Genomic DNA, 26,718 nt, shown 5'->3' on the forward strand with positions numbered 1-26,718 from the left:
TGGCTCCCCATCCAGCTTCATTCTCTCTTCCCTTCTCCCTTTCTTTTCTCCTTTTTCTCTACTCAGCTCCACCCTTCTGGGTGGGGCAGGGAACCTGGAACTTCCCTTTTTCCTAGGGACCACCCTGTTACAATTCTGAAGTATTCTGCCTGCATCAGTGGCTGACTGAAATAGCCACCATTCACAATTTATGTAGAGAGGGAGCTCCGCAGAGGCTTAGTACATTATTTAGTTTCACTCACCTGGGATAAAGTAAAATTTCTCAAAGTAAGCTCAGAAATGAAAGTGAAGAGTATTCAAGTCCCAGTTCTCTGTTGCATGAGTGAGTGCTGGTCACTAAAACACAGACTCTGTCTCTCAGGGACCAATGTGGGGACAGACACAGCGACAGAGGCTCTGAGCGATCTGGTACGGTAAGTGGTAGGACAGGCTGAGAATCCTGCCCAGTACTAGGGGATTGGGGAGGCCTCCAAGGACTGAGCACTTAAAAATGAGTAGGAGCTAGCCGGACATCAGGTCAAGAGTCATATCTTCTGTAATTCTCACGATGTGATAATGCAGTAAGTACAGTCTCCATTCTACTAGTGAAGAAACTGCCTCAGAGAAATTCAGCTTAGTTACCTAAATCAGCACCTAGTAAATAGTGAATCCAGGCTACCAACCCAGGACTTCAACTCACCAAGTGAATGCTATATGTTCAGTTGTGCTCAAAGGCCCTGGAATCTTATTTCTGAAAACGCACGAAAGAGTTTTTAACTATAACACATGAACTCAAATTAGAAAATTAATCACAATACAGGCCCTGCCCATTTAGTCTTCACATTGCATGAGCTGTGAGTACACGGCTAGGCACTTAGGGCTGGTGACCCTGACCGGGAGACCTGGGCTTGACCTCGGCTTAGGGCAGGTGCAGCTGCTTTTCTGCCTCACCTTGAAGAGCAGCTGTTACATCAGAGCACACACAGCCTCCAGTCAGAGATTCAGAAGATGTTTTAAGGCAATTTCTTTGACCTTGAGATACATTCACAACCATTCCATTTTGCATAAGAGCAGATTGAAAGAGCTGTAAGAGTCCCACAGTTGTGGGATTCAAGTGCAGCTGACTGAGGGGGCCCAGGGGGTTGACACCACCCTGCATCCAGTTATGTGCCCACAGGGCTGGTCTGCTCATGCTGAGGAAGTTGGACAGGTTTCTAATTGATGTGCAAAGCTCCCCAAACAAACCCAGCACTTCCTCTGAGATCTGTGATGCTCATTGGACCATGGTGGCCATTTTCCACCTATGCATTTTATGAATTGATCATCACTAACAGACTTTGAGCAAAAGCCAATTCTGTGCTTTTGTGGATCCTCATAGATTAGCTGAGATAATACAAAGGAGACTTGAAAGTCTGTTCTTTGCAACCACAGTATTTTTGGCTGTTGCTCAAATCAACCTAGTTCCAGCACTGTGATTCCCCGGAAATAATAAAAAAGCATTCCTCCCTTCCTGGGATTGCTAGATGAGCACATTTCCCCCCGGCCACAGCTGAATTCCAGCGCTGAGGAAGAAATGTCTTAGACAGAGTGAACTCCCAGCCTGGAGCCTGTCAGGGGTTGTGTCATGTGTTTGCATTAGCTGAACAAAAAGCAAGCAGGCTTTCCGGCCTAACTCCCTCCTCCCTGCATGCCCCTCTGCAGAGGCCGGTTAAAGTCTAGACAGTGTCTGCTTGGCACAGCGCCCTTACAGCACAGTCCGCAGAGTTCTGCAGTTCTGACTTGGGTTGCCTCTCCTCACTCACCAGTTTTCCTAGTCAGCCTTAAACTATGCCAGGGGAACTGGCATGAACCTCACAAGAAGCAAGTGAGTGGATTTATGAGACTGTCAGGAGTTAGCTGTCTTAGGAAGTTCCAATCTGAGAAAATACCGGCCCTGCTGGCAGAAGCCGTGGCTGTGGACTGGCTTCGAGTAAGCCGGCGTCCATAAGCGGGAGATGGGGTGGTGTGAATATGGATAGTGGTACCAGATCATGGGTTGCATGGACCCCTCATCTGCAGAACAAGGGGATGATAAACTCAAGTAGAGGAACTAGAACTCAGCTCCGAAATCCTACTCCCCATAGAAGGATAGACATTTAGGTTGGTTGGCTTGTCTTAATTGATGGACCAGGGAGGGGCAGTTCGAAAGAGAAGGGGAAAACAATAAAAATGGGAGTCAGAGTCATACTGTGTCCCTTACTTCCTCCTGCATGTGTTGACTGCAATATAAACATTAGAGCTTGTGGCATGTGAACTTCAGTCCAGGGACCCCAAATGCTGTTTACTGAAAGGATTAGCTTGGTTTCCCACTTCAGAACACAGCTGCTCAGCAATACAGCATACAAATGGAAGGATGCCGAGTCCCTTGGGATTGAGCAAAGAATCTGAAAAAGAAAAAAGACAACAACCCCAAATTCCAAAAAGCAACTTGAACTTTTATTGAACTTATTTTAAAAATGAGAATTAACAAGACTTTTCTTCTGAGTTTTGTAATTGTACACATTTTCTTTTAAATTAGTGATGTGGCATTTCAAATGACTTAACAGAAATAGTTGTCTGAAAATGTTTTCTGGAACCCATTTATCCTTTCACCATATTGCTCTGCCTGTGACCAAGATCATGGGTGTCTTGAATAGCAGTTGATGAAGTTCATGTCCTGGTCCTCATCCCCTTCTCTAAATTAGTTGGGATTCTTATTATGAACATGGGCACTGGTCTTTGACTTGACCTGAGCTGTTGTGAGGAAGACCATAGGATTTTACCAATATCGATGTTTAAGTCCTGCTTAAATGGGTACAGCCCAGTTCCAGAATCTCACTGGATAATCCCAGTGTGCTGAGTTATGCTTAGTGTTGTCCTGGGTGGGGGACTAGCCCATTTGTTTTTTTGACAAGGTTATTTGTACAATGTCAGAATTGAATTAAGGCTAGCTGTGATGTGGGGTAAAAAAGTGTATATTTATTATGTGGAGAGCATAACAGTTTACCTATAGCTCAAGAACAGCTTTCTCCACAAAAATGAATTCCTATAGAAACTAATGAAGAGTGCATATACATTGTTAAATTTCCCTTAATTTGACTCTTGTGCTTAATTTATTTTTTGCTTCCTTTACACTGCCCGATTCCTGTCTGAGCCCAGGTGCTTATCAATGCTTATTTTTATAGTTATGAAGTTTGCTTAATGAACATTAACTTAATAAATGTATGTTATTCATACTTTTATTTCCTACCCCATTCCAAAAATAATAGGTATGTTTTTTCTTTCAAACCCTGTGGTTAATATGTTTTACTTGCTTCTATCCAGGAAAGGTTAATTACGTATATTTCCAGATAATAGGGAAGGGCCTAAGTTTGTGAAACATTTTACAACAAAGAAAAATAAAATGATTGGTGAATTCAGACAGGCCAGAGCTATTGCCTAAACTTCAGTACAAAAGTGGTGCATGTGTACTATCTGTTAGAACAAGCAAAAGCTGTTAAAGCAAAAATTCTAGAGACCCACACTGAGCAGTCTTACCTGCGTTCCCTTCCCTATGAGGAGGACGCAAGTGTGGCTTCTTGGGGCTCAGCCCAGCTCCACAACAGCTGCTGTGGGTCAAGGGAGAGTTCACAAATGCCCAAGCACTCATATTCATTTCTCCAAGGCCATCCTCATCCTTGGGTCTTCAGGATATGCTATGATTACCATGCCCCAATAAGGGCAGACTGAGGGTCTGCAGCAGAAGCAGGCTTCTCCTGAAAGTACTAGGAATTTTTCAGCTATGAGTCTATTGTGCTTTGTCTACCCTCATCCCACCCCACCCTGTCCTCTGGTCTCCCATCCTTGGCATTTTCTGTTTTCTTTCCTTTATTATCCTGTGTGGTCTTAACTTTGCCAAAACCACATGTGGAGAAGCAGACTTGCTGATTTAGTTATTTGTTGTAAGATTAATTTTCTGTATCACACTAAGCGCCCCACAGGGACACCCCCTTGGGGTGTGAGTTGTTTTCAGTTTTCTCCATTTCCTTTCTTGTTGATTGGGACTAGGTAGGAGAAATGGGATTGGGAAGTGTTTTGTGTAGAGACCAGACATTCAAAGCTTTGCTAAATGTTGGGCATAGAGTTCAGTACTCACTGAAGTCTTATTCTTAATAAAACACTTGTAATCTACATTGTTTCATAGGCAGTTACAGAGTTAGCAACTTTACCTCTGAGAAATGTAACTGCAAAAGAGTCTTTTTCTTTATTTCCTATAAACGGATATGTAATAATATAACCTGGCTGACAAGAAACTATGACAGTGAGGTGTGTGTTTGTGTATGTCTGTGTCTTTGTTACATGCCCCTTGGAGGCACTCTTTTTTAGACAAAAATAAGGAAACCATGAAGGATATGAATCCTGTAAGTACAATCAGTGCTTACACCCTGTTAACTGTGTTGATCCTTTTGTAACTCAGATACTTGCATTTTCCTCTAAATTCCCTTTATTCTTTTTACTCTTTGATCAACTAAAAGGCTCTTCATTTCCTGCAGAAGTGCTTCATCACATTGCTATGTAGATTTAAGAACATGTAGAGTTCCTCTCCAGTGGCTGGATAACAGTTGATGATAGTATTATTTTTCTAAATGTTGCTGTTTTGCCAGGGTAAATGACATTGTCATTTAGTGACTATAAAGACTGGTGTTACAGTGCCCTAGACAGAAAGCCCTCATTCACCAGTGATATGTTGTTCCAGGGAAAAGTCTCTCTGCCTAGGTTTGTGAAGTGAGTGTGTATGCATGTTTGGGTGTGTGTTTGACTTAGAGAGCTGAGGTCTCTGATGGGCTTTAGATTACCAGTCTGTGGTTTTAGATGTGATAACAACCATTTTCAGAATCTTTGATGGAGGGACAAAAATTAGAGACTCTGAGGCAAGGTTAATCAAAACATATGAACTGTCTCAAAATGGCTATTCCTACAGAACCATTTTGAGACAGTTCACATGTTTTGATTAACCTTGCCTCAGAGTCTCTAATTTTTGTCCCTCCATCAAAGGCAGAGTAAATAGGGAGAAGGAAGGTGGTGAATATGGAGGACCGCAGAAAGGTAGTGATGGGCAGGAAATGCTCACTATTTCATCTTAATGGCTCCATGCGGAAATGCTGTGAGTGAACACTGCTGATATACATGATCAGAAAAGATAAGCGTGTTGTTGAGAAGTTGAATGCATGGCCTGTAACAAACTCACAAGGGCAAATGATAATATGAAAGATGTAAATTAAAACAGTGCCTATATTTACTGTATAAATCAAGGGAGATAATAACAGAACATTCTTTATATGTACTCAATATATAGTAGCTGTTCAATATATACTAGCTTCTGATTTTTCTTGTTTTTGCTTAAATTTCAGAAGACAGTAAAAGACTATAGGGAGAGACATACAGAGGTTAGATCTATGTTCTCAAACTGTATTGAGTGGTATTAATACATATACTAAGAGGGTAAATAGTTTTCTAATTTAAAGGACTTTTCAGAGTTTTACAATCTACCTTTTTAGGAATGGCTCGTTTCTGAACAGATTTCCATAACAATGTCTAATTACCCCAGGTCTTAATGAACTTTCTCAACTCACTTCCTAAATTATTTCCATTTCATCAGGAAGGCATGGTACTCATTTGCACCCATGTCAGTTCTCGAGAAGATTCTTCTGGGAGTGACTGTAGAATCGGCCATCAACATGGCCATCATAGACCTATTTAGAACTGGCTGGGTTTGGTTTTTTTTTTTTGTTTTTTGTTTTTTTGGTTATCAACTTAAGTAGCCAGAAATCTTTTTGGTTTTGTTTTTTTTTTTTTTTAACCTTCCCTTCATCAACAAGTTCTGTCAGCTCTACTCTCAGAATATATACCCCTCTGTTGATCTCTGTCTCCAACACCACCATTCGAGTCCAAACCACCATCATTTTGTGCTGTTGTAGTAGAATCCTAATTGTTCTCCCCTTTTTCCTACTTGCCTTTCTCCATCTACTTCTCCACACGGCAAACTGTAATCTTTGTAGCACACATCATGCCATCGCCTGTACAGGACCTGCTGTGTCCCTCTCCTACCCCTGTACTGTTGGGAATAAAATAAGCTTCTTGTCAGCGCCTGTAAATTCCTACATACATAGTCTTTCCTGCATTTCCTCGCTCTTTGTTCCGGGAACATAACAGATTGCACTCTACATCAGAACTTCATTTTTCATCCTCAAGTTTCAGCTCAAGAGAGCTTTGTCCCACAATCCGAGCTGGATGTTGTCTCCCAGATATCTCTGTTAAATTGTCTCTGTTTTCTTCTAAATGTTCACCACAATCTGAAATAATCTAACTTGTGTTCATTTGCTGTCCTCCTCTGAAACTCTTCCAGGTACCCCTTCAAGACAAACTCCTTCTCCCTCTTGCACCAGTGATTCCCCAACACCTAGATGTAAACTTAGCATGTCATCAGTACTCAGTAAATATCTACTGAACTAATCCACATGCGAAGTGGCATAAATTAATTCACCTATACAAATCATATGTAATATGAGAAGCTGCTAAATATCCTGATCGTGGACTTGGTGATAGTGCTGGGCTTGCTTATTTTAACTGCTGGATTCTTATTATCTCAGCTCCAGGTAAAGTTGAAATTTAAGCAAAGACTAGCTGAATAGCAACTATTTTTATTCTTTCCTTCCATGATCAGCAGTTCTGATTTAACTAGGCATCATTCCCAGAGTAAGCTAATACTCCAAGAAATAAAATAAAGCTTAAATTCCATTGTTGGTAGTGCTTCGCCCTAAAGCTGCCGGTAACTTTGTCATCTGACCTCAGCACCATCTACTGATTTATTTACTTTCTAGCATCCTTCCTGTTTTTGCTTTCTTGCTTCATTTGACTGGGATGTCCCAATGTGAGTAAAACTGTCACTGGGTTTGCACATTAGTTCTCACAGAAGTCTGTTCTCCTGGGGGAAGTTCCATTAATGGCCTGGGGAGCAGCAGTGGGTGGAGTCCTTACAGGCCCACTTACTGGCAGTCTTTTCTCTCTCAACTTTTTGAGTTGACCCAGAGACCAGTTTTCCTGACTTCCAGATCAAGTTGCTCTACTTTGAGTGGAGTCGGAGTAGCCAAAAGCAGTTAAATATTTGGCACTTTTCCAGTGTTTAGTCAGTTTAAAATGATGGAGAACAGAACATTGAGGACTATAAGGCTACGTAATACTTGGTGTTTTTTCCACAAATGATAATCTGTCTAGCAACTAAGCTAGTTGGATTTCCTGCAGAGTTTCTAATGCAGTCCTTGGGGGAAGGAAAATGAACAGAAAGAAGGTCTTTATGTATTGTTGGTACAGTGTAATGGTCTCAGAGGATTTAAATCTCTGCAAAAATAGGGAGTTAATGCTACAATGAAACAGAATACCTGGCCACCTCTCATTGGTGGGTCCTCTGTCAGCTAAAGACTGATTGGCTGGCACAAGTAGGTTTACAGCTCCTTCCCCCCAGCTATGTCTTCCCAACTGCTCCAAGGAAAGAATGCGAGGCAGGAATGTGTCAAGAATAGTATGTGCACATTTTCATTGACTTTAATCTCAAGGCACTAAAGAGTTGTGCATGGTTTATGAGTGTGTATGTATGAGAGAGAGAGAGAGAAATACTTCTGAAATCTGGTGGCAACAGATTGTAGTAGTTGAGCCAAGAAAATGCATAAGGGATGTTGAGAGATAGCCACTTCATTGCCATATTTGCCAATGAATTTTTAAGCCAATCTGTGTGTGTATGTGTGTGTGTGTGCATATAGTTTTTAAGGACTAAAATATGTAGTTGTTAGCCCTTTATCTTGGTTTCATGAACTAAGCTATTCATAGTCCTAAAGATAGGGAGCAGCAAACATTTTTGTTCCTGACAGAGGAGATCAGAAGAGTGAAGTGATTTTTCCATAAGCACTGAAAGCACAGCCAGAATTAGGCTTATGTGCCCAGGATGTGTGCATCTTTTCAAATTACTGGATATTCATCTCTGTGGTATCCTGGTCCCATCAGCCCAGCATGCTGCCTCGTGTGTTCAGACATCTGCTGACTTCGGTTATATATACACCCACTTCTAAGGCATGCCAAGTTAAAAAAGTTTTATTCTTTCTATATAAACTCTCCTCAATAATAAATCAAAACTTGCAATTACCGTGTAGAGCCAGGCTATTCAGTGGAGAAAAGTGGCTATGGAGCTCTCAAAACATGTCTTATCCAATTAATGCATTATCAATGAAAAATATCTGATTTCAAAGACTTAGTATGAAAAAGAAGGCAACCCAAATATCTCAACAATATTGGCTGCTTATTGAAATGGTAATATTTTGGGTATATTGACCTAAGTTAAACAAATTATTAAAATTACTTTGCTTTTGGCCCTCCCTGGTGGCGCAGCGGGTTAAAGCACAGCACAGGGAAGCTGGAGCCACTTCCGCATGGGTTCGCTCCCCACCTGCCGCCTGCCCCGGAGGAGAACACATGGAGTGGCAGACCTCTCCTGACTTGCCCGCTGCTCCCCTCAGCAGCATGCTTTGTCGAGCTGCCTGTTCTGCTCCCCACTCTGTCTCTGGTGAATCCTCTCACCCTCCACATCTCTGGCCTGTACCCCAGTTCTGTACGAATAAATAAATAAAACTTTAAACAAACAAACACACAAAAAATTTGCTTTAAAAAAAATTACTTTGCTTTTATTTTTTTCATGTGTCTACTAAAGCATCTGTAAAACAGTTACTGTATTTCTATTGGACAGTGTTGCTGTAGACACTTGTCACTTAAGCATATATTTAGCCATACTCCACAGCAATTGCAGAGCTATTCTGTGCTTCATATTCTGTTTTATACCTCATCTAGCTGTCAGCAGTCAGGGACATGGGCTGTGCTTTATTCTTCCTTGAGTCCCCAGCATCCCATACAATATTTAGTATTTTGTTGCTTGACTATTCTGCATATTGTTTACTTCCTTGGAAATAGTATCAGAGAAGATAAGGATATGCATATTAATTTGTGTTTGCCTTTCTCAAAGGGGTTGATTTTATGTAGTTCTTAATTTGTTCTTGAAGGTTAACATTAACCTTTATTATCTGTAATACCCAAGGGACCTGCAGTGGGTGCCTGGACTTCATGACGTAAATACCCAACAGAGAATAATTGTGCTAAGTGATGATTACACACTATAATGGGCACTAAATTGATTTCCCCCAAATTTGGGGGGAACTCCATACTAAGCTCAAGGGTTTATATAATAGTTCCAGGACCTGTCTGGCCTTAGGTGCAAGAAAATAAGACATGTTGACCCCAGTGATTCCTAACCATGATCAAGGACAGAGAGAAGAGGATGCCACCATCTTCTGTTACCGAGTAACTCCAGGAACTCCCATCAGATGGCCAGGTTTCCCAGAACCCCTAAGAAACACTGGGGATGCAGCCACTGGTGTGGGACTTACCCTTGAAACAGCCTACAGTTTTGTAATAGAACTTGTGGCTGAACCACATGCTCATAATTTCTCGGCTGGCTGTCTTATGCCTAAAACACTGTCATTTCTGCTGATATCCTGGGAGAGTCTACCATTTCTCTGGGCTTCCTCAGCATCCCTTGGGTTGACTTGTTAAGGAATGTGTAAGACTGCATCCCTAGAGACCACCTCCTGGAGGGGCAGGCTTCTCTGGTCTCACTGCTATGAAATAGCCTCACTCTGTGGACCAAATCTCCTCTTGGCAAGCCTGAGTTGGAAGCATTTGTTTTTTTGTTTGTTTTATTGAGGACTAGTAAGGAGAGTGGAGATGGTATACATCATGGTTGTGGGCTTAGAAAGTTCAGAAAGGGTTAAGTTGTATGGGAGCTTCATGTTTAGCAGTTTGAGGAATCTCCAAACAGTTTTCCATAGTGGTTGTACTAGTTTGCATTCCCACCAGCAGTCACCTGCATCTCTCTTAGTGGAAATGATGATGAACATTTTTTCATATATCTATTGGCCTTCTTGATATCCTCTTTGGTGGCTATCTGTTCCCATCTGCTATTCATTTATTAATTGGGCTTTTTAACTGTGAAATTGTGTTTTTATGTATATTAGATTTTAATCTTTAATCAGTTATACATTGTGTGAATATTTTTCCCAATTCAGTAGGGTATCCTCTTCATCATGTTATGTTTTCTTTCATTGTATAAAAAGTCTTTAATTTGAGATAACTGCAATTATTATTTTTGTTTTTAGTTCCCTTGCCATAAGAGTCAAATCATCAAAAGTAATCCTTAACATTGAAAGCATAAAATGAATTGCCAGTGTTTTCTTCTATGTATTTTATTGCTCTAGGTCTTATATCTAAATACTTAAGCCATTGGAAGTTGATTTTTGTGTATGGGGTAAGAGAGTGATGTAAATTCCTCTCCTCATGTTATGGTCATTATTGCTTCACCATAGATTTGGTGTTGATATGTGTGTGGATTTATTTTTAGGCTTTAGTTCTGTTCCATTGATCCATGTATCTATTTTGTGCTATTATCATATTATTTTTAGTTCATAAAGTTTGAAGTCAAAGAATATGATGCCTCCATTTTTCTCCTTTTGGTTTTGCAGTTTGAAGTCTTTGGTGGTTCCTTCTAAATTTAAATTTTCTGTTCAATTTCTTTGAAAAATATTGTAGGTATTTTCAGAGAGATTGCATTAAATGTATATATTGTTTTAGACAGTTTAGTTATTTTGTTTATATAGGCATTTTGATTATATTGATTCTCCCCATCTGTGAGCATGGATATCCTTCCATCTCCTTATGTTGCTATCTAAGTCCTTTAATAATCTTGTAATTCTCATTGTATTGATCTCTTACCTCCTTTGATTTGTTCTGAGGTATTAATTCTTTTTGAAGCAATTGTAAATAAAGCTAGTATATTAATTACTTTTGCTTTATCTCGTTGCTTGCATATAAAAAGGCTGTGGACTTTTTGCATATTGATTTTGTGATGCTCCACTTTGCTGTCTTCAGATATTGTTTCTAACAAATTTTTGATGAAGTCTTTAGGATTTTCTATATACAATATTATATTGTCTGCAAACAGTGAGAGTTCCACCTCTTTTCCAACTTGAATTTCCTTTATTTCCTGTGTTTGTCTGATATTATGGCCAAAACTTACAGTGCCAAGTAAAACAAAAGGGGTGAACAGTGGGCATTAAGGAAAAGACTTTCACTTTCTTAATGGTGAGTATAGTATTGGCTGTTGGTTTGGGATGTATGGCATTTATTATTTCAAGGTAGTTTCCTTATATTCCCATCTTGTTTAGAATTTTTTTTTAAAGATTTATTTATTTGTGCATACAGAACTGGGGTACAGGCCAGAGGCTCAGGGGCGGCGAGAGTCTTCACCAGAGACAGAGTAGGGAGCAGAACAGGCAGATCGACGAAGTACACTGCTGAGGGGAGCAGCAGGCGGGTCAGGAGAGGTCTGCCATGCCATGTGGTCACCTCCCGGGCAGGCAGGAATCAAACTCATGCGGAAGCGGCTTTAGCTTCTTAGTGCTGTGCTTTAACCCACTGCGCCACCAGGGAGGTCCTTTTTTAGAATTTTAATCTTAAAGGATGCGTCTTATCACTTTCTCTGTATCTCTTGATACCATCATATGATTTTTATCTTTACTTTTGTTGATAAGTAAAATACATTGATTGGTTTTCATATATTAAACCATCCTGGGCATCTCTGAGCTAAACTCCACTTGATCATGGTGAGATATACTGTTGAATTTGATTTACTCATAGTCTGTTGAAGACATTTGCATCTGAGTTCATCAAGAATATTGGTTTATAGTTTTCTATGTTGGCTTTGTCTGCTTTAGGTATTAGGGTAATGTTGCAATGCTAAAATGTATTAGGGAGCATTTCTTCTTCTTGTATGTTTAAAACAATTTGAGCAAGGTGGATATTAGTTCTTATCTGGAATCATTTGTAATGAGCAAGATTTTGAGGCAAAGTCATCTTTATCTTTCCAAATTTCTCACCTTCATAGCAGGATAACCTGGCGAGTATCCTCATACGGCAGTTGAACCAAGAGGGATTAAAGTTATAAGAAATAGTTCATGCCCAGAGTAGTGCTTTCTTTGGGTTTCTCATCTTTCCCATGTTATATGTTCCTTTTAAAATTGAGCCTCAATTTCTGGAAGTTCATAGACACCAGGTTAAAATTCTATCCTATAAAATAAAAATGTCATTTTTCTCTTAGCATAATAAGGTTTATGTAGGTCGTTCAAGTGTATCTACTCAAAAATACCCCCTTTTACTCTCAAAAATGTCTTAAATATATTGTGACAGTACCTTCAACCAGGTGCACTCACCTCACTCTTACATGCCTCTACTTTCCTGCAGTTCCCATCCAGCAGTTCCCATCCAGCAGCCCCATTCCTCATAGAAGACTGGATTTTTTGTGATCAGAAACCAGTTTCTCTCACAGTTCCCCACACCCCCATGTCCAAGAAAGCCCCTAGCACTCGTGATCTTACATTATTATCTGCACTCTTCTCCAAGAATCAACTTTCTTTGGATGCCATCAAAATGGGGTCCCTTCATTTGCATTTAAAATGACACTATGTTTATCTGGGGACTGGGAAGGACTGGGACTAGGACTAGGACAAGGACTAGGAAGAACTGGATGGGAAGGTCTTCAAAAGCCTGAGAGTGGAATAGCTGGAGAGGCGTCCATTGTCTGGGGAGCCAAAGTGAAATGAATGCTCCCTGTCTGTGGTATTTCCTTGGATGAGTATATTCCTCAGGCTCCAGGTTTTCCCCCCACTTTTCTCCAGGCCAGCAGTTGCCATGGCAACGGAGTGCCTGAGAACTTCTAATTACATCTGTCTGCTTCTCCTAGAACCATACTGAGCCACACATATGGAGACTTCATTTAGCCTGGAGCTTCTTGCTGGCTTTTAACCCCTTCTACATTCCTTGGCTGCAGAATAATTGCCAGGATGCTGGAAACTTGACAGCCGCTTTGCAAGTCACACTGTCCCCAAAGATTCCCAGGGCTTTGTCTGTGTTTTTAAAGTGAAGGAAGACTCAAGCTGCTCTACTCTGCCGGCTCTCAGGATCTCTCAGCTACATTTTGTTCCAGTTACCCTGACCTCCCCGCTTTCCCCCAACCCTTACCCCCTCCATCTGTCAAATGGTCTCAGCTCTTGTTGGATATCATAGTTCCTTTTAAGATGCCCAAGTCTCAGGGGCAGATAAACCACTTGGGCACAGTTAAGGCCTCATCCTTCTCTGGCACAATCAGCTGCCTAGATGAGCCAGAGAGGAGTGGCTAGAAACCTTCAGAATGTTCTGTGCTTTGGGAAAGGATAGAATAAGGCAAAAAGACTTCTTTTTCTGCTTTAGGGATACTGACCAACTTGTCTTACAGGACAATGTGGGACTAGGGTTCTTGAAAAGTTAACACAAAACAGCTGCCTTGAATGAACCTATTTTCATACTTTCTCTATGCCGCTTCTTTTGTTTTTCTTTGGCTTTTCTCTTTCGTAGGCCACAGAAGTGTCGGGCTTGCTCTTTGGTGGCCTCCTTCCTGAAGTCCCACCCAATTTTGCTGCCTTTAAGGCACCTCGCATTCCCACATTACATCCTCTTTCCTCTTCAGCTCTCTGCCAAACTCTCATTCCTTAGTGTTATCAACTGGCTTGTACGCTAATTGTAGATAAAAGAAATGCCCGATTTCCTTTCAGCCCTGCATTGCTCGCCTGTCCATCTTGCTAACACACATACACACACACACACTCTCTCTCTCTCTCTCTCTCTCTTTCTGTGGAGCTACAACAGCCTCTAGCGAGTGAAGTTCCAGGTTGAATATTTAGAGCCTGTTGGAGAAAAATAAGCTCTTTAGACTGCTTCTCCCAGTAAGCTGGTGAAGGAAGGGAGCAGCCCCAAGAGAGAGGGGTCGCAGGGCTGTATTTCTGCCCCCACAACAAGTCTTCAGGTAATATGATGCAGACTCCACTTGACACTTCACTCTCAGGTTAATGGATTGGTACAGGTGCTCCCCAGGACCCACAAAAGAACTGAAAACCGTAATCCTTGTCCTCTAGGATCTGACGGTGCAGATGGGAAGATAAAATTTGTGCAATCAATTAAAAATTTTAAAAGGTGATCATACTTAGTTCATACAAATAGGAATAAAAGGTGAGAGAAGGAAGGACACAGTCGTGCCAGGAAAAGGTCACTGAGGATGGAATGGGGTAACTTGAGCTAAGCCTTGAAGGACAGGAAGAATTTGTGCTGTAGAGACAATCAGACTTTGCAGATGGTGACATTATTTTTTTAGCTGGTCTTTTGGGACAGTCTCTGCCTATCTGAAGGTTAAAGAAGCATCTCACAATACCTCATGGTACTGACATTTTTAAAGGGTAATGAGATCTCATTTCAAAATGGAGATTCTCCGGAGCATTATACACTTTGTCTGCTTGTGACTGCTGGCTACCTGCTCTGTTCACAGATACCTCCTGAAATTCCCTGTAGTCAGAGGACATGAGAAGAGAGGGTTTCAGGCAGTAAGGAGGCCAAGGATTGTGAAGTCATGTAAACAGTGAAGTCACCCAGAAAAACGGTAGAAGAAGACAGTCATGTGCCAAAGACCTGGTTAGGCAGGACCAAGTAGAGTCAGTGGAGGAGAGTGTCTGACATCAGAATCAGGGCCACTGTCGTAGGATCCACCTTGGAGAACAGTGGCTTACCTTTCCGATTCAGGGGAGCCATGTGACTGGGATCCTGGAAAGGACTGGTGGGAGCACCACTCCCCAGGTCAGGGAAGGCGCCAGGATTGTCTGTTATGGTGATCCTCACAGATAGATATTTGCTCTTTGGCACTACTCAGAGCTACCTCGTACATTGACTAGAGCCTAGGGCAGAAGGGGTGGAGAGGAGAACTCAATATTCCGAGCCCTTACTCATATCTCATCTGTCTTCCATCAAAGCAGGGAGGAAATCCTACGTTCTACTCAGAAGTCCAAAGAATGTGAATCCTGTTTGGTTCCAGCCCAGGAGACCTGGGCGTGCTGGGGTGGTTTGCCTGGGATGGAGCACTGGGTTTGTGCAGGGATGAGGTCCCGGTGTGGCCCACACGTGTGAAACTGGCCCTCCTGGACTTGCCTATAGATGCCCTGGAGCCCTCACCCTCTTCAGTTGAGGGTATTGGGACATAGGTGTGTGGGTTTTTTTTGACTTTTAATCAGCCATATTCCTTCAACTACATGTGGAAATAATTAGAACATGGACGCTGAGTAAATGTGAGCCCTGGCAGCCCCAGACATACTTCAGTGACAGGTTCTTGGCAGGAATGAAGAATTGTGAATCTCCTGTGAATTTCCTCTAGCCATTCTCTTTTCTTTTTTCTTTTCTCTTCTTTTTTTTTTCTTGCAGGGCAAACACAAATAGACTGAAAATGTCATTAATGGCATTCTAGCGGAGTAGAGGGCTCCAACCAGGTAACTAAGAGTGAAATCAGGCTGTTCAATTAACATTCATTACTGCTCACCTGATTTTCTCTGTCATGATCTTGGAAGGAAGCATAAGGCATTGCACAGGACAGTCCTTTGGCCATAAAAGCCAACCTTAACTCCCCCAGAAAACAAAAACTGAAAGACCCTTGAGACTCTATAATACCAGTCTGTAATTTGGGCATTTAGGTAGCTTCCTTAGGAGATTAAAGGGAGGTTTTCAGAAACACTTGAAATGATAATAAGTTCCTGTACATTATAGTTAAGAGAATTCCAGCAAGTTTAGGGACTTTGGCATCATCTACCACCTTTTCACTTTATAGATATAGATACTGAGGTCCAGAGAGGTAGTACCTTGCCCTAAATCACACTGCCTGATGTTGACAGATATGTCAGGGCCTGTCTCCAGGCTCAGGTTCCTGCAAGAGTTCTTTTGTAGAAACTTCCAGGTGCTGTCAGTACTGCCCTGTGGGTTACTGGTTCAGTTTTCAGAAGACTTTTTTTTTTTTTTTAATTTTTTTCCCTTTTTTTTTTTTGGCTATTTCATCCCAATGTTTGCCAAGTCATTTCTCACACAGTGACATTCATCATTTGTTTCTTGGAACTCTGTAGACACCCTGGTTTTGCTCCCAGTTTTCTGATTGCATCTATTCCTCTTGCTTTCTTGGCTCCTTTGCCTTGACAGCCTTCATACAGTCGTGCAGGCGTCTGCGGGGGACACGAGGCAGCTGAGATGCAGCCTGCACCCTACTTGCCGATTTGGTAACCTAGTCTGCTATTGCCTCTTTCCCGAGGGAAGGGCATCTTTTGTAAATTGCACAAAGCCCCACGTGAGCTGTGTCAGCCTGTTTCCTTTCTGTTTCTCTCTGCTCGTCCTTCCTCTCCTTGAGCTCACTGTTTCCTTGACCCCATTTCTCACTCCTGCACAGATGACGTCCAGATGTGAATCTCTAGTTCTTTATTTTCAACTGTCAGTGAGATGCTTGTCTGCTTCCTTAGACTTATGTCCCTATCTAGGTCATCGCCTGTTCCTCCCTGGCTCAGCCCATTCCAGGGCTCCATTCCCAGTAGACACCAACAGCCTCCCAGACCCTCAAAACCAAAGATCTGGGGGCAGCCTTTCTCTCCTCTGTTTGGTATGTTACCAGATCTTTTTCTTTAGAAATTTCTCTTAGATTCTTTCTTCTATGTTCATACCAATAGTTTGCATGGTACTCTCATCACCCGAGGCTCTGTGAGCTGTATTCCCTGTGGCTCCTGCTCCCTCTGTACCCACCTCCACCCACCTTCTACTGCTAACTGTTCTTCAAACACCAACAAGTTCCCGTGTCAATCCTACCAGTCTTCAGGACTCAGCTCCAGTCCCACCCCACCAGGAAGTGCCATCGTCCAGAGTGAGCCCATTTATTTCAAGCGCATAGGTCGCTGTGTGTTTCTTCTACCACCCTGACGAGGTGGAAATCTGAAGCACCCTTTGGAGTTGATGCCACAGAGCTTGCAGCACCCTGCTTGAGACTGGTCATCCTTGTTTTGTTGTTACAAGCAGGCATCAAAGACACTTTCTGAGAGGTTTGCATTACTGGTCTTGGCCTTTGCTGAATTATTCAAGGACCATCCATACCCTTACATTGTGCTTTAAGGTGGACAAGTCCAGGCAGGTGGTTAAAGAGCAGAACCTGACAGACAAATTTAGAGCAGTAAATAGTCTGACTTAGAAGATTCCACCCCGTTGTTCTCAAAATATTAGAGCATGAACTTGTGAAACTAAGAACCTTATAAAAAGCACTTTTAGGAAGATTGACCTTGGGAACTCCCAGGAACCGCTCTGAGGATCATAGACAGATGTTGGGGAGCCTGGTAGGCTCTGTGGGCCTGAGGGGAGCCTCCAGATGTGCCTGAGTCTGGGGGCCAACATGGGCCTTCACAGGGAGACACCCCAGCCCCTTGCAGTGGACTGAGCTGAGTGAGAAGAGGCAGACATCCCACCCTAGGAAATGGGAACCAGCCTCCTGGTTCTACTTGTTACATATTCAGGACAACACAACTTGAACTTGGGGAGCTGAGCCCCTGACCTGATAGACCCTTGAGAGGTCTAACATTTATCTGACTCTGTGAGCGCTTACTAATTGCGGTTATACTTCTGCTGTGACTGGACATGATTATTATATAAATTGAACTTACCATAATAGAGAAACGGGGCATCTAGTTTGCCCTGCTGTATCTGGGGCAACTCAAGAAAGAACTGAGCGCCTGGAACGGAGCTCCCCAGATCTGGCGAGGAGCAGACACAGGGCCTTGTTTGGGAGATGACAGTTGAGACCCTCAGTCCAAAATGTGCCAGAATCTGTAAAATAATAAGGATAATTATTGGAAATTTGAAAATAGATTTCTAGACACACACTTCCTTATTTCATAGTGAGTAGAAAGTAATTAAACATCAGAATATATTACCTCATGAGCATGATAGAAGCTGAAGGTGAAAATTTATACACCAGAGAATTAAATAATTTTTGAATGAAAGGTCCATCGTAGATTTTTTAAAGATTTATTTATTTATGCATACAGAACTGGGGTACAAGTCAGAGGTGAAGGGGGTGAGAGAATTGACCAGAGACAGAGTGGGGAGCAGAAAAGGCAGATCAGCAAAGTACACTGCTGAGGGGAGCAGCGGGTGAGACAGGAAAGGTCTGCTGCGCCATTTGGGTCACCTCCCTGGCAGGGGATCGAACTTGTGCTACAATGACTGCAGATAGCTTCATAGTGCTGTGCTTTAACCCGTTGTGCCACCAGGGAGGGTCCCATCATAGATGTCATAGATGTGTTTTAATTGTAAAACTAATCTTGGGGTGATGCATCACCTTCCCCAAAAATATCTTGAGTACCACTGTCACCACCACTAACCTGATGGATCTCGAGGGGCATTTCATGTAAAAATACACTTTTTGAACACTTTCTCGGGGAGGACAGTGGCAGGTCAAGGGGTGGCCACAGTGAGCAGGTGCTCAGAAGTGACAGATAAGCTGTATATGTGCATAACATATCAAACAGGACTCTCAAGGTCAGGAAACATTCCTGTTTATGAAGCAAATGACAGGGTAGGTGGCCAGACAGATACTGTGAAGCTACTTGAGCTTCAATTTCAGAACTCTTGCTTAGAAGGTCTCTTCACCCCAATTTTGCAGTGTATTTTTTCTTAAGGAGGGTACTTCAAATAATTTAGGCTTCGGACCTCACAAAAACTAATCTGACCCTGGTACATTAAGCTTGAGATGAGGGATTGGTCACAAGCACTTGCAAGGAGGGCATGTCCCTACAAATACGGTGCCTTCCACCACACACCTCCACAATTGCTAGAAACCACCACTCCTTCCTCCTCTTTCCCTAAGAGTATGTAGGACACACCAACCCTTTCCTTTCCAGGAGTAAGGAGTCAGTGACTTGAGCAAGGTCACATGATAACTCCAGGTAAATCTCAAGGTCCTGAAATGGCTTGGCTTTCCCCGGCCCAGGTTGTGGGTTCCATTCTAGAACAGACTTGCAGGAACAGCCAGCACCTCACCCTAGATGTCTCCCTCCCCAGATCTCCCTGCTTCCCCCACTTCTGTGAACTTCTTTGTCCTAAGCCACTGGTGTTCTTCGTATCTGAGGGGCCCTGGTGTTCCTGTGAAGTTTCCATGACTAATTCTGGCAAAGCAAGGAGAGCCTTTCTCACGTCAACAAAGCTGCTCTGTCACAGAATAGAGACAAGTGGAGCCAAATTCCACCTTGGCATACGTGGGGTTGTTTGTTCAAAAATGTTGGAAAGGAGGAGAAGGAAACAGTTCACGTTAGTGAAATGATGGAATATTAAACTGACATTTTTATGGCTTTGCTTATTAAGCTTCTGCCCCTGCCAAAACACACTATTCTTCCAGAAATTGTTTTACTTCAGAAGACTCTTTTTAAAAACAGTCAAAGCATATTTTATGTTCAGACTTAATGCTGTCAGCCCAGACTCAGACACGATCACTTCTGCTGGTGGTTTTGCAAATAATTTGCTTTCCCCTTGCTTACAAAGGGTTTTTCCCAATTACAAAAGAAAAAAAAAATTCTGATTGTTTTAGATCACAGCTCTAAGTCAACACGTTGACTCAGTTTGATTTGCAAAGAGGTAGAGTGGTTTGTGGGAAGAGAACTGGAGTTAGATTATGAATGGAGCCCTCCGGCCAGAGCCCCGCTCCTGCACACAGGAGGTCTTGGATCAGCCACATACAGCCTTGAGCTTTGTTTTTCTCCTCATTATAGATTGTAAGTCTGGAAGGGCCTCAGAGGTAAAACCCTGCCTGCTTATCCTAAAAGATCTTAAGAATCAAGAATGATAACTTTGCAATTAGTAGAAATTGCTACACAAAATCTTGTGTCATTATCACCATCACCATGGCTGACATTTGCTCAGAGAGAAAATTTTTATGGTTCCCTATTTGTCTTTTACCAGTGGGACTTGGCATGGTGAAAATTTACCATGAGACCAAACCCCTAGAGCGTGGCTTGTAACACATAATGAAAACAAGATAGAAACATCAGGGAGATGGTGCAGAAGTTTGAATCTAGAAAACGGGTGTTTCTCCATTAGAAGCAAGTATTTTGTTGATTTTTATCAAAATTCCAGAGCACATCCACATCCCCACTTGATCAATCCTAACCTCTCCAGGCTTCCAAGTTTATATCCCTGTGACCTCAGAACATTTGTATGCCAACTTAGTTATCTGTGCATCGATGAAATTCGCATCTGGCCTTGGGACCTCATTACTAAAATTCTGTTTCATTGGTGAGAGTTGCATTGTGTCCTGTGACCTCCCCAGTGCCAGTCCTTGTAGTACAGCAACTCCCTCACTTGACTGTTTCCTGTAAGAAAGTGTGGAAGCTTCAGGAACCGACTGACCTGTATTCCAGTCTTGACTCAGCCCTCGCTAGTTACATGGTCTGCATACATCACAGCACTTTTTGGAATTTTAAATTCCACCCGGTATGTTCCGGGGAAGTAAAATCACAGAAGCTAGCACAGATGTGAAGATAAAGGTGTCTGTGAAGAGCCCCACTCAGTCATAGGTGCTTGGGTTAATATCAGCATTGGTTCCTCTGCCCCGTCACCCCTAGCTAGATGGCTGTCTTGCACCTGGTGGCTTGTCCTGCCTCCACCTCTGCTTCAGATCCCATCCATGTACTTGGAATTGAAACTTGTGAGTTAGAAGGGACCAGACACAAATTAAGGTCCCAGAAGGCCACATTCATGTTAACTTGTCAAATCCCCAATTTTCCAAGGTCCTCACTGCCCTGCAGATCCATGGAGAGCCCTCAGCTGACCTGGGGAGCCCTGCTTCATCCTTTCCCCAACTCCTCCCAACCAGGCAGCCATTGCCCTGGCCCATGAGTCTATTCCTACAAAATACATCCCCTCTCTGCATGTTTTCCACGCAGAATCAGCCACTCAGCAGGGGGTTAAGACCACCTACCACTCTAAGGAAATTAGCAGGAGCCTCTAAGGTGCAGAATATGCTTAGAGAATATAAAATTTGGAGGTTTTCAGTGACACAAAAAGGCTTCTTGTGGGGAGAAATTTTTCTTTAATGTTAATTCCTGAATGTAAACATCCTGTGAATGGGAAGCATTGGGGAGCCGTATGAGGGCTTTGGGGAAGACGTTCTTTCTCTAGTCAGCAGATACCTAGTTCTTGGTCTCTGCTGCCTATGCCCAGGAGGCCCCCTCCCTGCGCTCCACCTCCTACATCTCATCCCCCATGCAGCATGCAAGGAGGGGCGGGGCGTCTGAGGGAGCTCTGGCTGCTCTGCATTGCGGCTCTGGGCTGTGAGACAAAGAGAGAGGTTGCCACCTATTGACAGATGCTCCACCTGCAAAACGGAGAGCTTGTGTAACTAGCACCTTCCTCCTTCTGTGGTCTTAACTGGAAGCCCCAGGGGGTGTTAGGGCCTTCCCTGTTCCCATTCATTCAGTCCTGCTGCTCTCGAGATTATTGTCAATCCAGTGTGAAGTGATGGTGAGCCTAGGGCAGCCTCCTGGGATAATAGCATCGGCAGGGAAATGGTCTGAAAATCAATTGCCCAGCATTACTCACGGCAGTTTTTGGTTGTGCAGTGGGCACTCTGCACAATGTACGTTTAATCCTCCCACTACCTACACAGGGATTAATGCTCCCATTTTACACGCAGGAAGCTGAAACTTTAAGAGAGTAAGTACTTTGCCCACTGTCGCCCTGGCAAGTAAGAAGTAAAGGTGAGATGTGAGAATTCAGGTCTAACTGTGACTCAGGGAGCAGCTGTGACAGTTGCTAATTATCCACATCACATCCCAGCATAATTGCCTTCACTTTTAAATCATCTAAAAATGAAAATAGATCAAATATAAAAGAAATTGCTTTTCTTCCGGTTGTATTGAATCCTAGGTCTGCCACTTTCTAATTATTTTACATCTGAGGCTCAGGTATCTTAACTGCAAAATGGAAAAGGCTATGATGTTTGACTTGTGGGGCTGTTGTAGAGCTGAAATAAAATAGTGTCTAATAAAAATCACTTAGTAGACAGCAGGCATTTACATATGGGAGTTTAATCATCTCTAAAGATTCGGTTAGAATTCTTGCTCTCATGCTTTCACTTTCAGACCTTGGACAAGTCATTTGACCTGTCTGACAGTTTCCTCATGGGGGAAATGGGGTGTATACCATACATGTTCTTGTAGGGTTGTCCACACAGTGAGACCAATCACATGTGTACAAAACACTTGGTAAATTTTAATTGTACTATATGTCACTATAACGAAGTAAAGAGTATGAGTTTCTTCGAATGAAATTTGAGAACTATTTCTGAAAAATGACTTTGGTTGAATGCACCCTGTAAGTAAAAGCGCTTATGTGTGATTGCCACTAAAACCAGTAACATAAAAGGGAGATTCTGGAAATGCCACAGGCTGTTGTGCAGTATTCAGCTAGTAGTGTTCAGCTAGTAGTCTGTCATGGAGTGTAGCAGATGTCTGAGATTGTTGATGCATGTGGGTGTCTGGATCATGAGCCTTAACATCTACCGGGATATATACTATTCTGTATTTCTTGGTCACTGTGTTGTTTCATGAAAGGAAGAGGAGAAAGTAGTCTAACTGAGATTTTCTACATGGGTTAGTGATAGCTTTTTTGTCTTCCTTTTTAGGAACTACTTTCCATTTCCAGGCATAGTTTCCAAGACGCCCCGCCTAGAGAATATGTTCCATTACATCTCCACTCCTGGTTTAGAAAACAACAGCTCTCCAGTCCCCCCAGCCTTCTGGGAATTACTTCCTTTTTTTCTCCCCTGCTTGCCAATTTTATTGAATTCTCCTTAGCAACACGCAAAAAAAAAAAAAAAAAGAATGGGTTTAGCAACAGCATGTGAACCAATGAAGTGTGATCTTGAGAAGGGCTTTTAGACCAATGGGAGCCCAGCAGGCTGGGCCAGCTAGTTTGGTAGAAAAAACAAATACCTGGGGTTTGCAAAGCAGCCTCCAGGTGGCAGCATACCTGTGGTTTTGGGCACACTCCTCAGTTTTCAGTATTTACTTTGTTTTTGCTTTCTTTGACCTATTCCTGAATATAAAACATTGCCTGTTGAAAACACTTACAGATGTTTAAAAATGAGTTGTGGGAGTGTGCTCTCTGCATGACACAGTACATTGGCCTGAAGGGAGTAATTTTAAGCTTTCATTCCTGTCTTTACTCTGACCAGTCCAGCAGTCCCATGGCGGCTCCTGCAACCTTTGTTAGTTTTGTCACAGGTAGTGGGCTGGAGCCCAGAGGCTTGCAGGGACTGCCTGAGCACCGGTCAGAGGAAGGCGTCACTTCTCCGTTCAGCCACCAATACTGTTGGCCTGAGTGACCAGAGGGAGGGCTAACTTTCTGCTGCGTTAATGTGAGGGAAAGAACGTGGCCCTCACAGATTAGTACCTGTGGACAGCCACATGATCAGTGGCGTGGTTTGGAACTGTTCCCTGCGCTGTCAGTTCTGCCGCAAATGTCTAATAGGAATGTTTGGCCTCAAGCGGTTTGAGGATAGTTCTACTGTCCAGCTGGTGGCTTGGCCCTCTAGATCTTGAAGCCAGAGACAGATGTGGACAGGCATTAAGTAAAACCATATTGAATACTGAGAGATCCATCAATGGCAATGGTTTGGCTAGTCTCCTTTTGCCTTTTGAAGTGACAGTGTCTTGAATGCAATTCAATGAGCTCTTGCCCTCTCAAATATCCATATTTCTCTCAGATGTTTCCATTTCTCTCCAGCTTTCTCATCTCATCATTTTAGGAATCATTTAAGGTATCCTCTCTGTTTTACAAAGTCTACTTAATTGTTCCTATCTTCCCCTTCAGCTCCCTGATGCTCCTGATGTAGTTTCATATTGCTTTCTGAATTTCTCTTTATGTATGGATTTCTTCAGACAGTCCTGGAGCTTCCTAAGTCTCCGGGGTGGGGATCATACTAAGCTGAAGTGGCTTTAGCTTCTTACCTCTGTGCTTAACCCACTGCACCACCAAGGAGGGCTCTCAAGAAGTATTCTTAAGGGCTTGGAAACAACTAGGCCTGGGAAGGTGTATCCCAGCAAGGCTGATGTGACACTGTTGGGGATAGCACCTGGCTCTTCACGACCCTTCAACACCCTGAGTCCTGACTCCAGACCAAGGCCCAAGCCTGAAAAATGTTCACTACCATTGACTCACCCTTGATGGGCCCATCTCCATGACCTGGTTTCCTTTATGATTTTGTGTTCTAGGAAGAACTAAGGAGCAAATCCAAGATCTGTGCCAATGTGTTTTGTGGTGCGGGACGGGAATGTGCAGTCACAGAGAAGGGAGAACCCACCTGCCTCTGCATTGAGGTAAGTCCTGAGGTCAGGTCAGAAGACAGTGGCCACGGCAGTCAGCAGAGCAGTGCCAGCCATTTCATCTTCTTTACCAAAGCTCACCTTATGTTTCTGAAACTTGTGGAATTGTCATCCCAAAGGTTAAAATATCAGATATGAATGCTAGGTATTTTTACTTTAAAAAAATATATAAGATTTTTAAGTTATAAAAATGGACAATTGCTTTATTTAAATCAAATAGCACAAGCCTTTGTACAAACAAAAGTGTAATAATCTTCCCCATAAGCCTCAAAAATCTCTTTAATCTGAGATAACAGGTGTTAACATAAAGGTTTGGTATATATTATGCCACATCTTTTTATCTATGCTACTATAAATGTATATTATATAAAGTATATTTATATATATATTATATAAAGTAATATATACAGATATATATATCTGCCTCTTATACTTATTAATCTCTTCTCCAAATCAGTGCAGGTAACTGCTGTTTTAATAGTTGCATAATATTTAGTAATATAAAGGAGCCAGGTGTATTTCATCATTTTCCTATAGATGACTATTAGGGATGTTTCGTGGGCTATTTACAACTACAAATGATGATATCCTTTTGCAAGTGCTCTTACCTGCTGCTGTCTCTATTTCTGTAGGAGAGATTGCCTCTGGGCCTTGCTAAATCAAAGGATATGGGTGGGGGGGGGCATTTTCTTTTAAGTGGCTGAATGCAGGTTTTGTTTGTAATGAGTTTTCCAAGATTCTGTAGGCAGGATTCTAATCAGTTTTTGTTCTTCAAGTGAACATAAATACTCTGGGCCTGTTATGCCTTTCTGACATATCAACCCATAGCCTAGACATAAAATACATCTGTCTTTTCACAAATGAATATACCCAACTTAGTCCCCAGGGGCTGGTCCTGATCAATTCCCACAGAAAGAAAGTCCCCCAACTGAAAAACCTAAAATGAAGTTCTGCTGGGGACCCCGGGAGACTCACCAGATGGATCTGGCCACTGAGTGGTGTATGGGCTGACGTAGATCCTGGAGGTTCAGTGTCCAGTCTTAGCTGAACCACTGGTAGTTGTGTCATTTTGAGCAAATTAGTTCCTGCTGGATACCACGAAGACAGACCATTTTTTGGCTTTTCCCAGTGCCCAAGGCACAGTAAGAACTCAATAATAGTATTGGTTAAGTGCAGTTCCTATCTTTCTGATAGTCTCATCTATAATTTGCCGAGGTTGGGTTACCTTTCCATTTCAGTTCCAGTATTCTGTGCCTTCTTTTTAGTATGGCTGTTCTTTCTTGCTTTTCTTAGATCTGTGCTGAACTTGAGCCCGCTGCCCCCATTCAAAAACTACATTTCTAAGGAAACTGATCTTGACTGTGATTGTGGCCCTTTAAATAGCCAAAGTAGAATTAAGTTGCCAAGTGAACTTTAGCCCATTTCCTTACAATGCTTCTCTGTAGTACTTGACAAAGACCCAGGCTTCACAATAGGCATTGGGAGATTAGGTAGAAAACTAAATAGTCCCTCAAATACTGAACAAAGCAGGAGAGCAAAGAGCCTACTGAACCCCAGAAAAATTGAAAAATCTGGGAAAAGGTGTAAATGTGAGTCTTTGCCTGTCTTTCAGTGTCCACATTACTAGCTCTCAGCTCTCACTGCTGTGCCATAGAACTTTGGGATTTTAAGGCATCTTAGATCAGCCAGAGGCAGTGGCGTGACTTTTGGCAAAGTGATAGATTCCATATTCCTGGCTTCTGAAAAAATGTTTCTGCTAATTTGCTAATAGAGTCAGAGGGATTTATTTTTTCACTGAATAGGACTGATAACCCTAAATACAGGGTTGTGATGTGGTGCAGTATCCCCAACATTGAGTAGGATGGAGCCAGATGCAAGCAGTTCCCTCTGTCCCGGTGGGATCAATGCCATCTGCTGGTGGGCCCCCTCATAAGATGTCTCTCTGTGTGCCTGTCAGTGCCCCTCACGGTCTGAACATCCCCTGTGGGTCTTTTCAGCAATGCAAACCTCACAAGAGGCCTGTGTGCGGCAGCAATGGCAAGACCTACCTCAACCACTGTGAGCTGCATCGAGACGCCTGCCTCACTGGATCCAAGATCCAAGTTAACTATGATGGACACTGCAAAGGTGAGGAGTGCTCTCACCACCACATCCAGCTGGAACCATGGGGAGGGAACCAGGAACCGAACAAGGTGACCTGGCTTTTTAGAATCCTTACCCTTGACCACGTGCTCAAAGGTATGGAGACCACCCAGTTGCTTGGAAGTGCATCCTCTTGACATTCATGAGCCTTCAAAATTTGCCTTGGATGGGCCAGGACTCAGCCCAGGGATTC

At 42.7% G+C, this 26,718-nt stretch overlaps 1 protein-coding gene across 1 annotated transcript in view; it reads left to right on the forward strand.

The window, feature by feature from the left end:
* FSTL1 (follistatin-like 1) overlaps positions 1-26,718 on the forward strand; it is a 49,900-nt gene that overhangs the window by 10,560 nt on the left and 12,622 nt on the right. The window contains exons 3-4 of the mRNA XM_004675180.2: positions 24,273-24,377; positions 26,381-26,510. Of these exons, the coding sequence (XP_004675237.1) occupies positions 24,273-24,377; positions 26,381-26,510 (235 nt within the window). The remainder of the gene's footprint in view (positions 1-24,272; positions 24,378-26,380; positions 26,511-26,718) is intronic.

Source organism: Condylura cristata, unplaced genomic scaffold (assembly GCF_000260355.1).
Source record: "Condylura cristata isolate star-nosed mole 26May11 unplaced genomic scaffold, ConCri1.0 scaffold00003, whole genome shotgun sequence".
In the NCBI taxonomy this organism is placed as follows: Eukaryota; Metazoa; Chordata; class Mammalia; order Eulipotyphla; family Talpidae; genus Condylura; species Condylura cristata.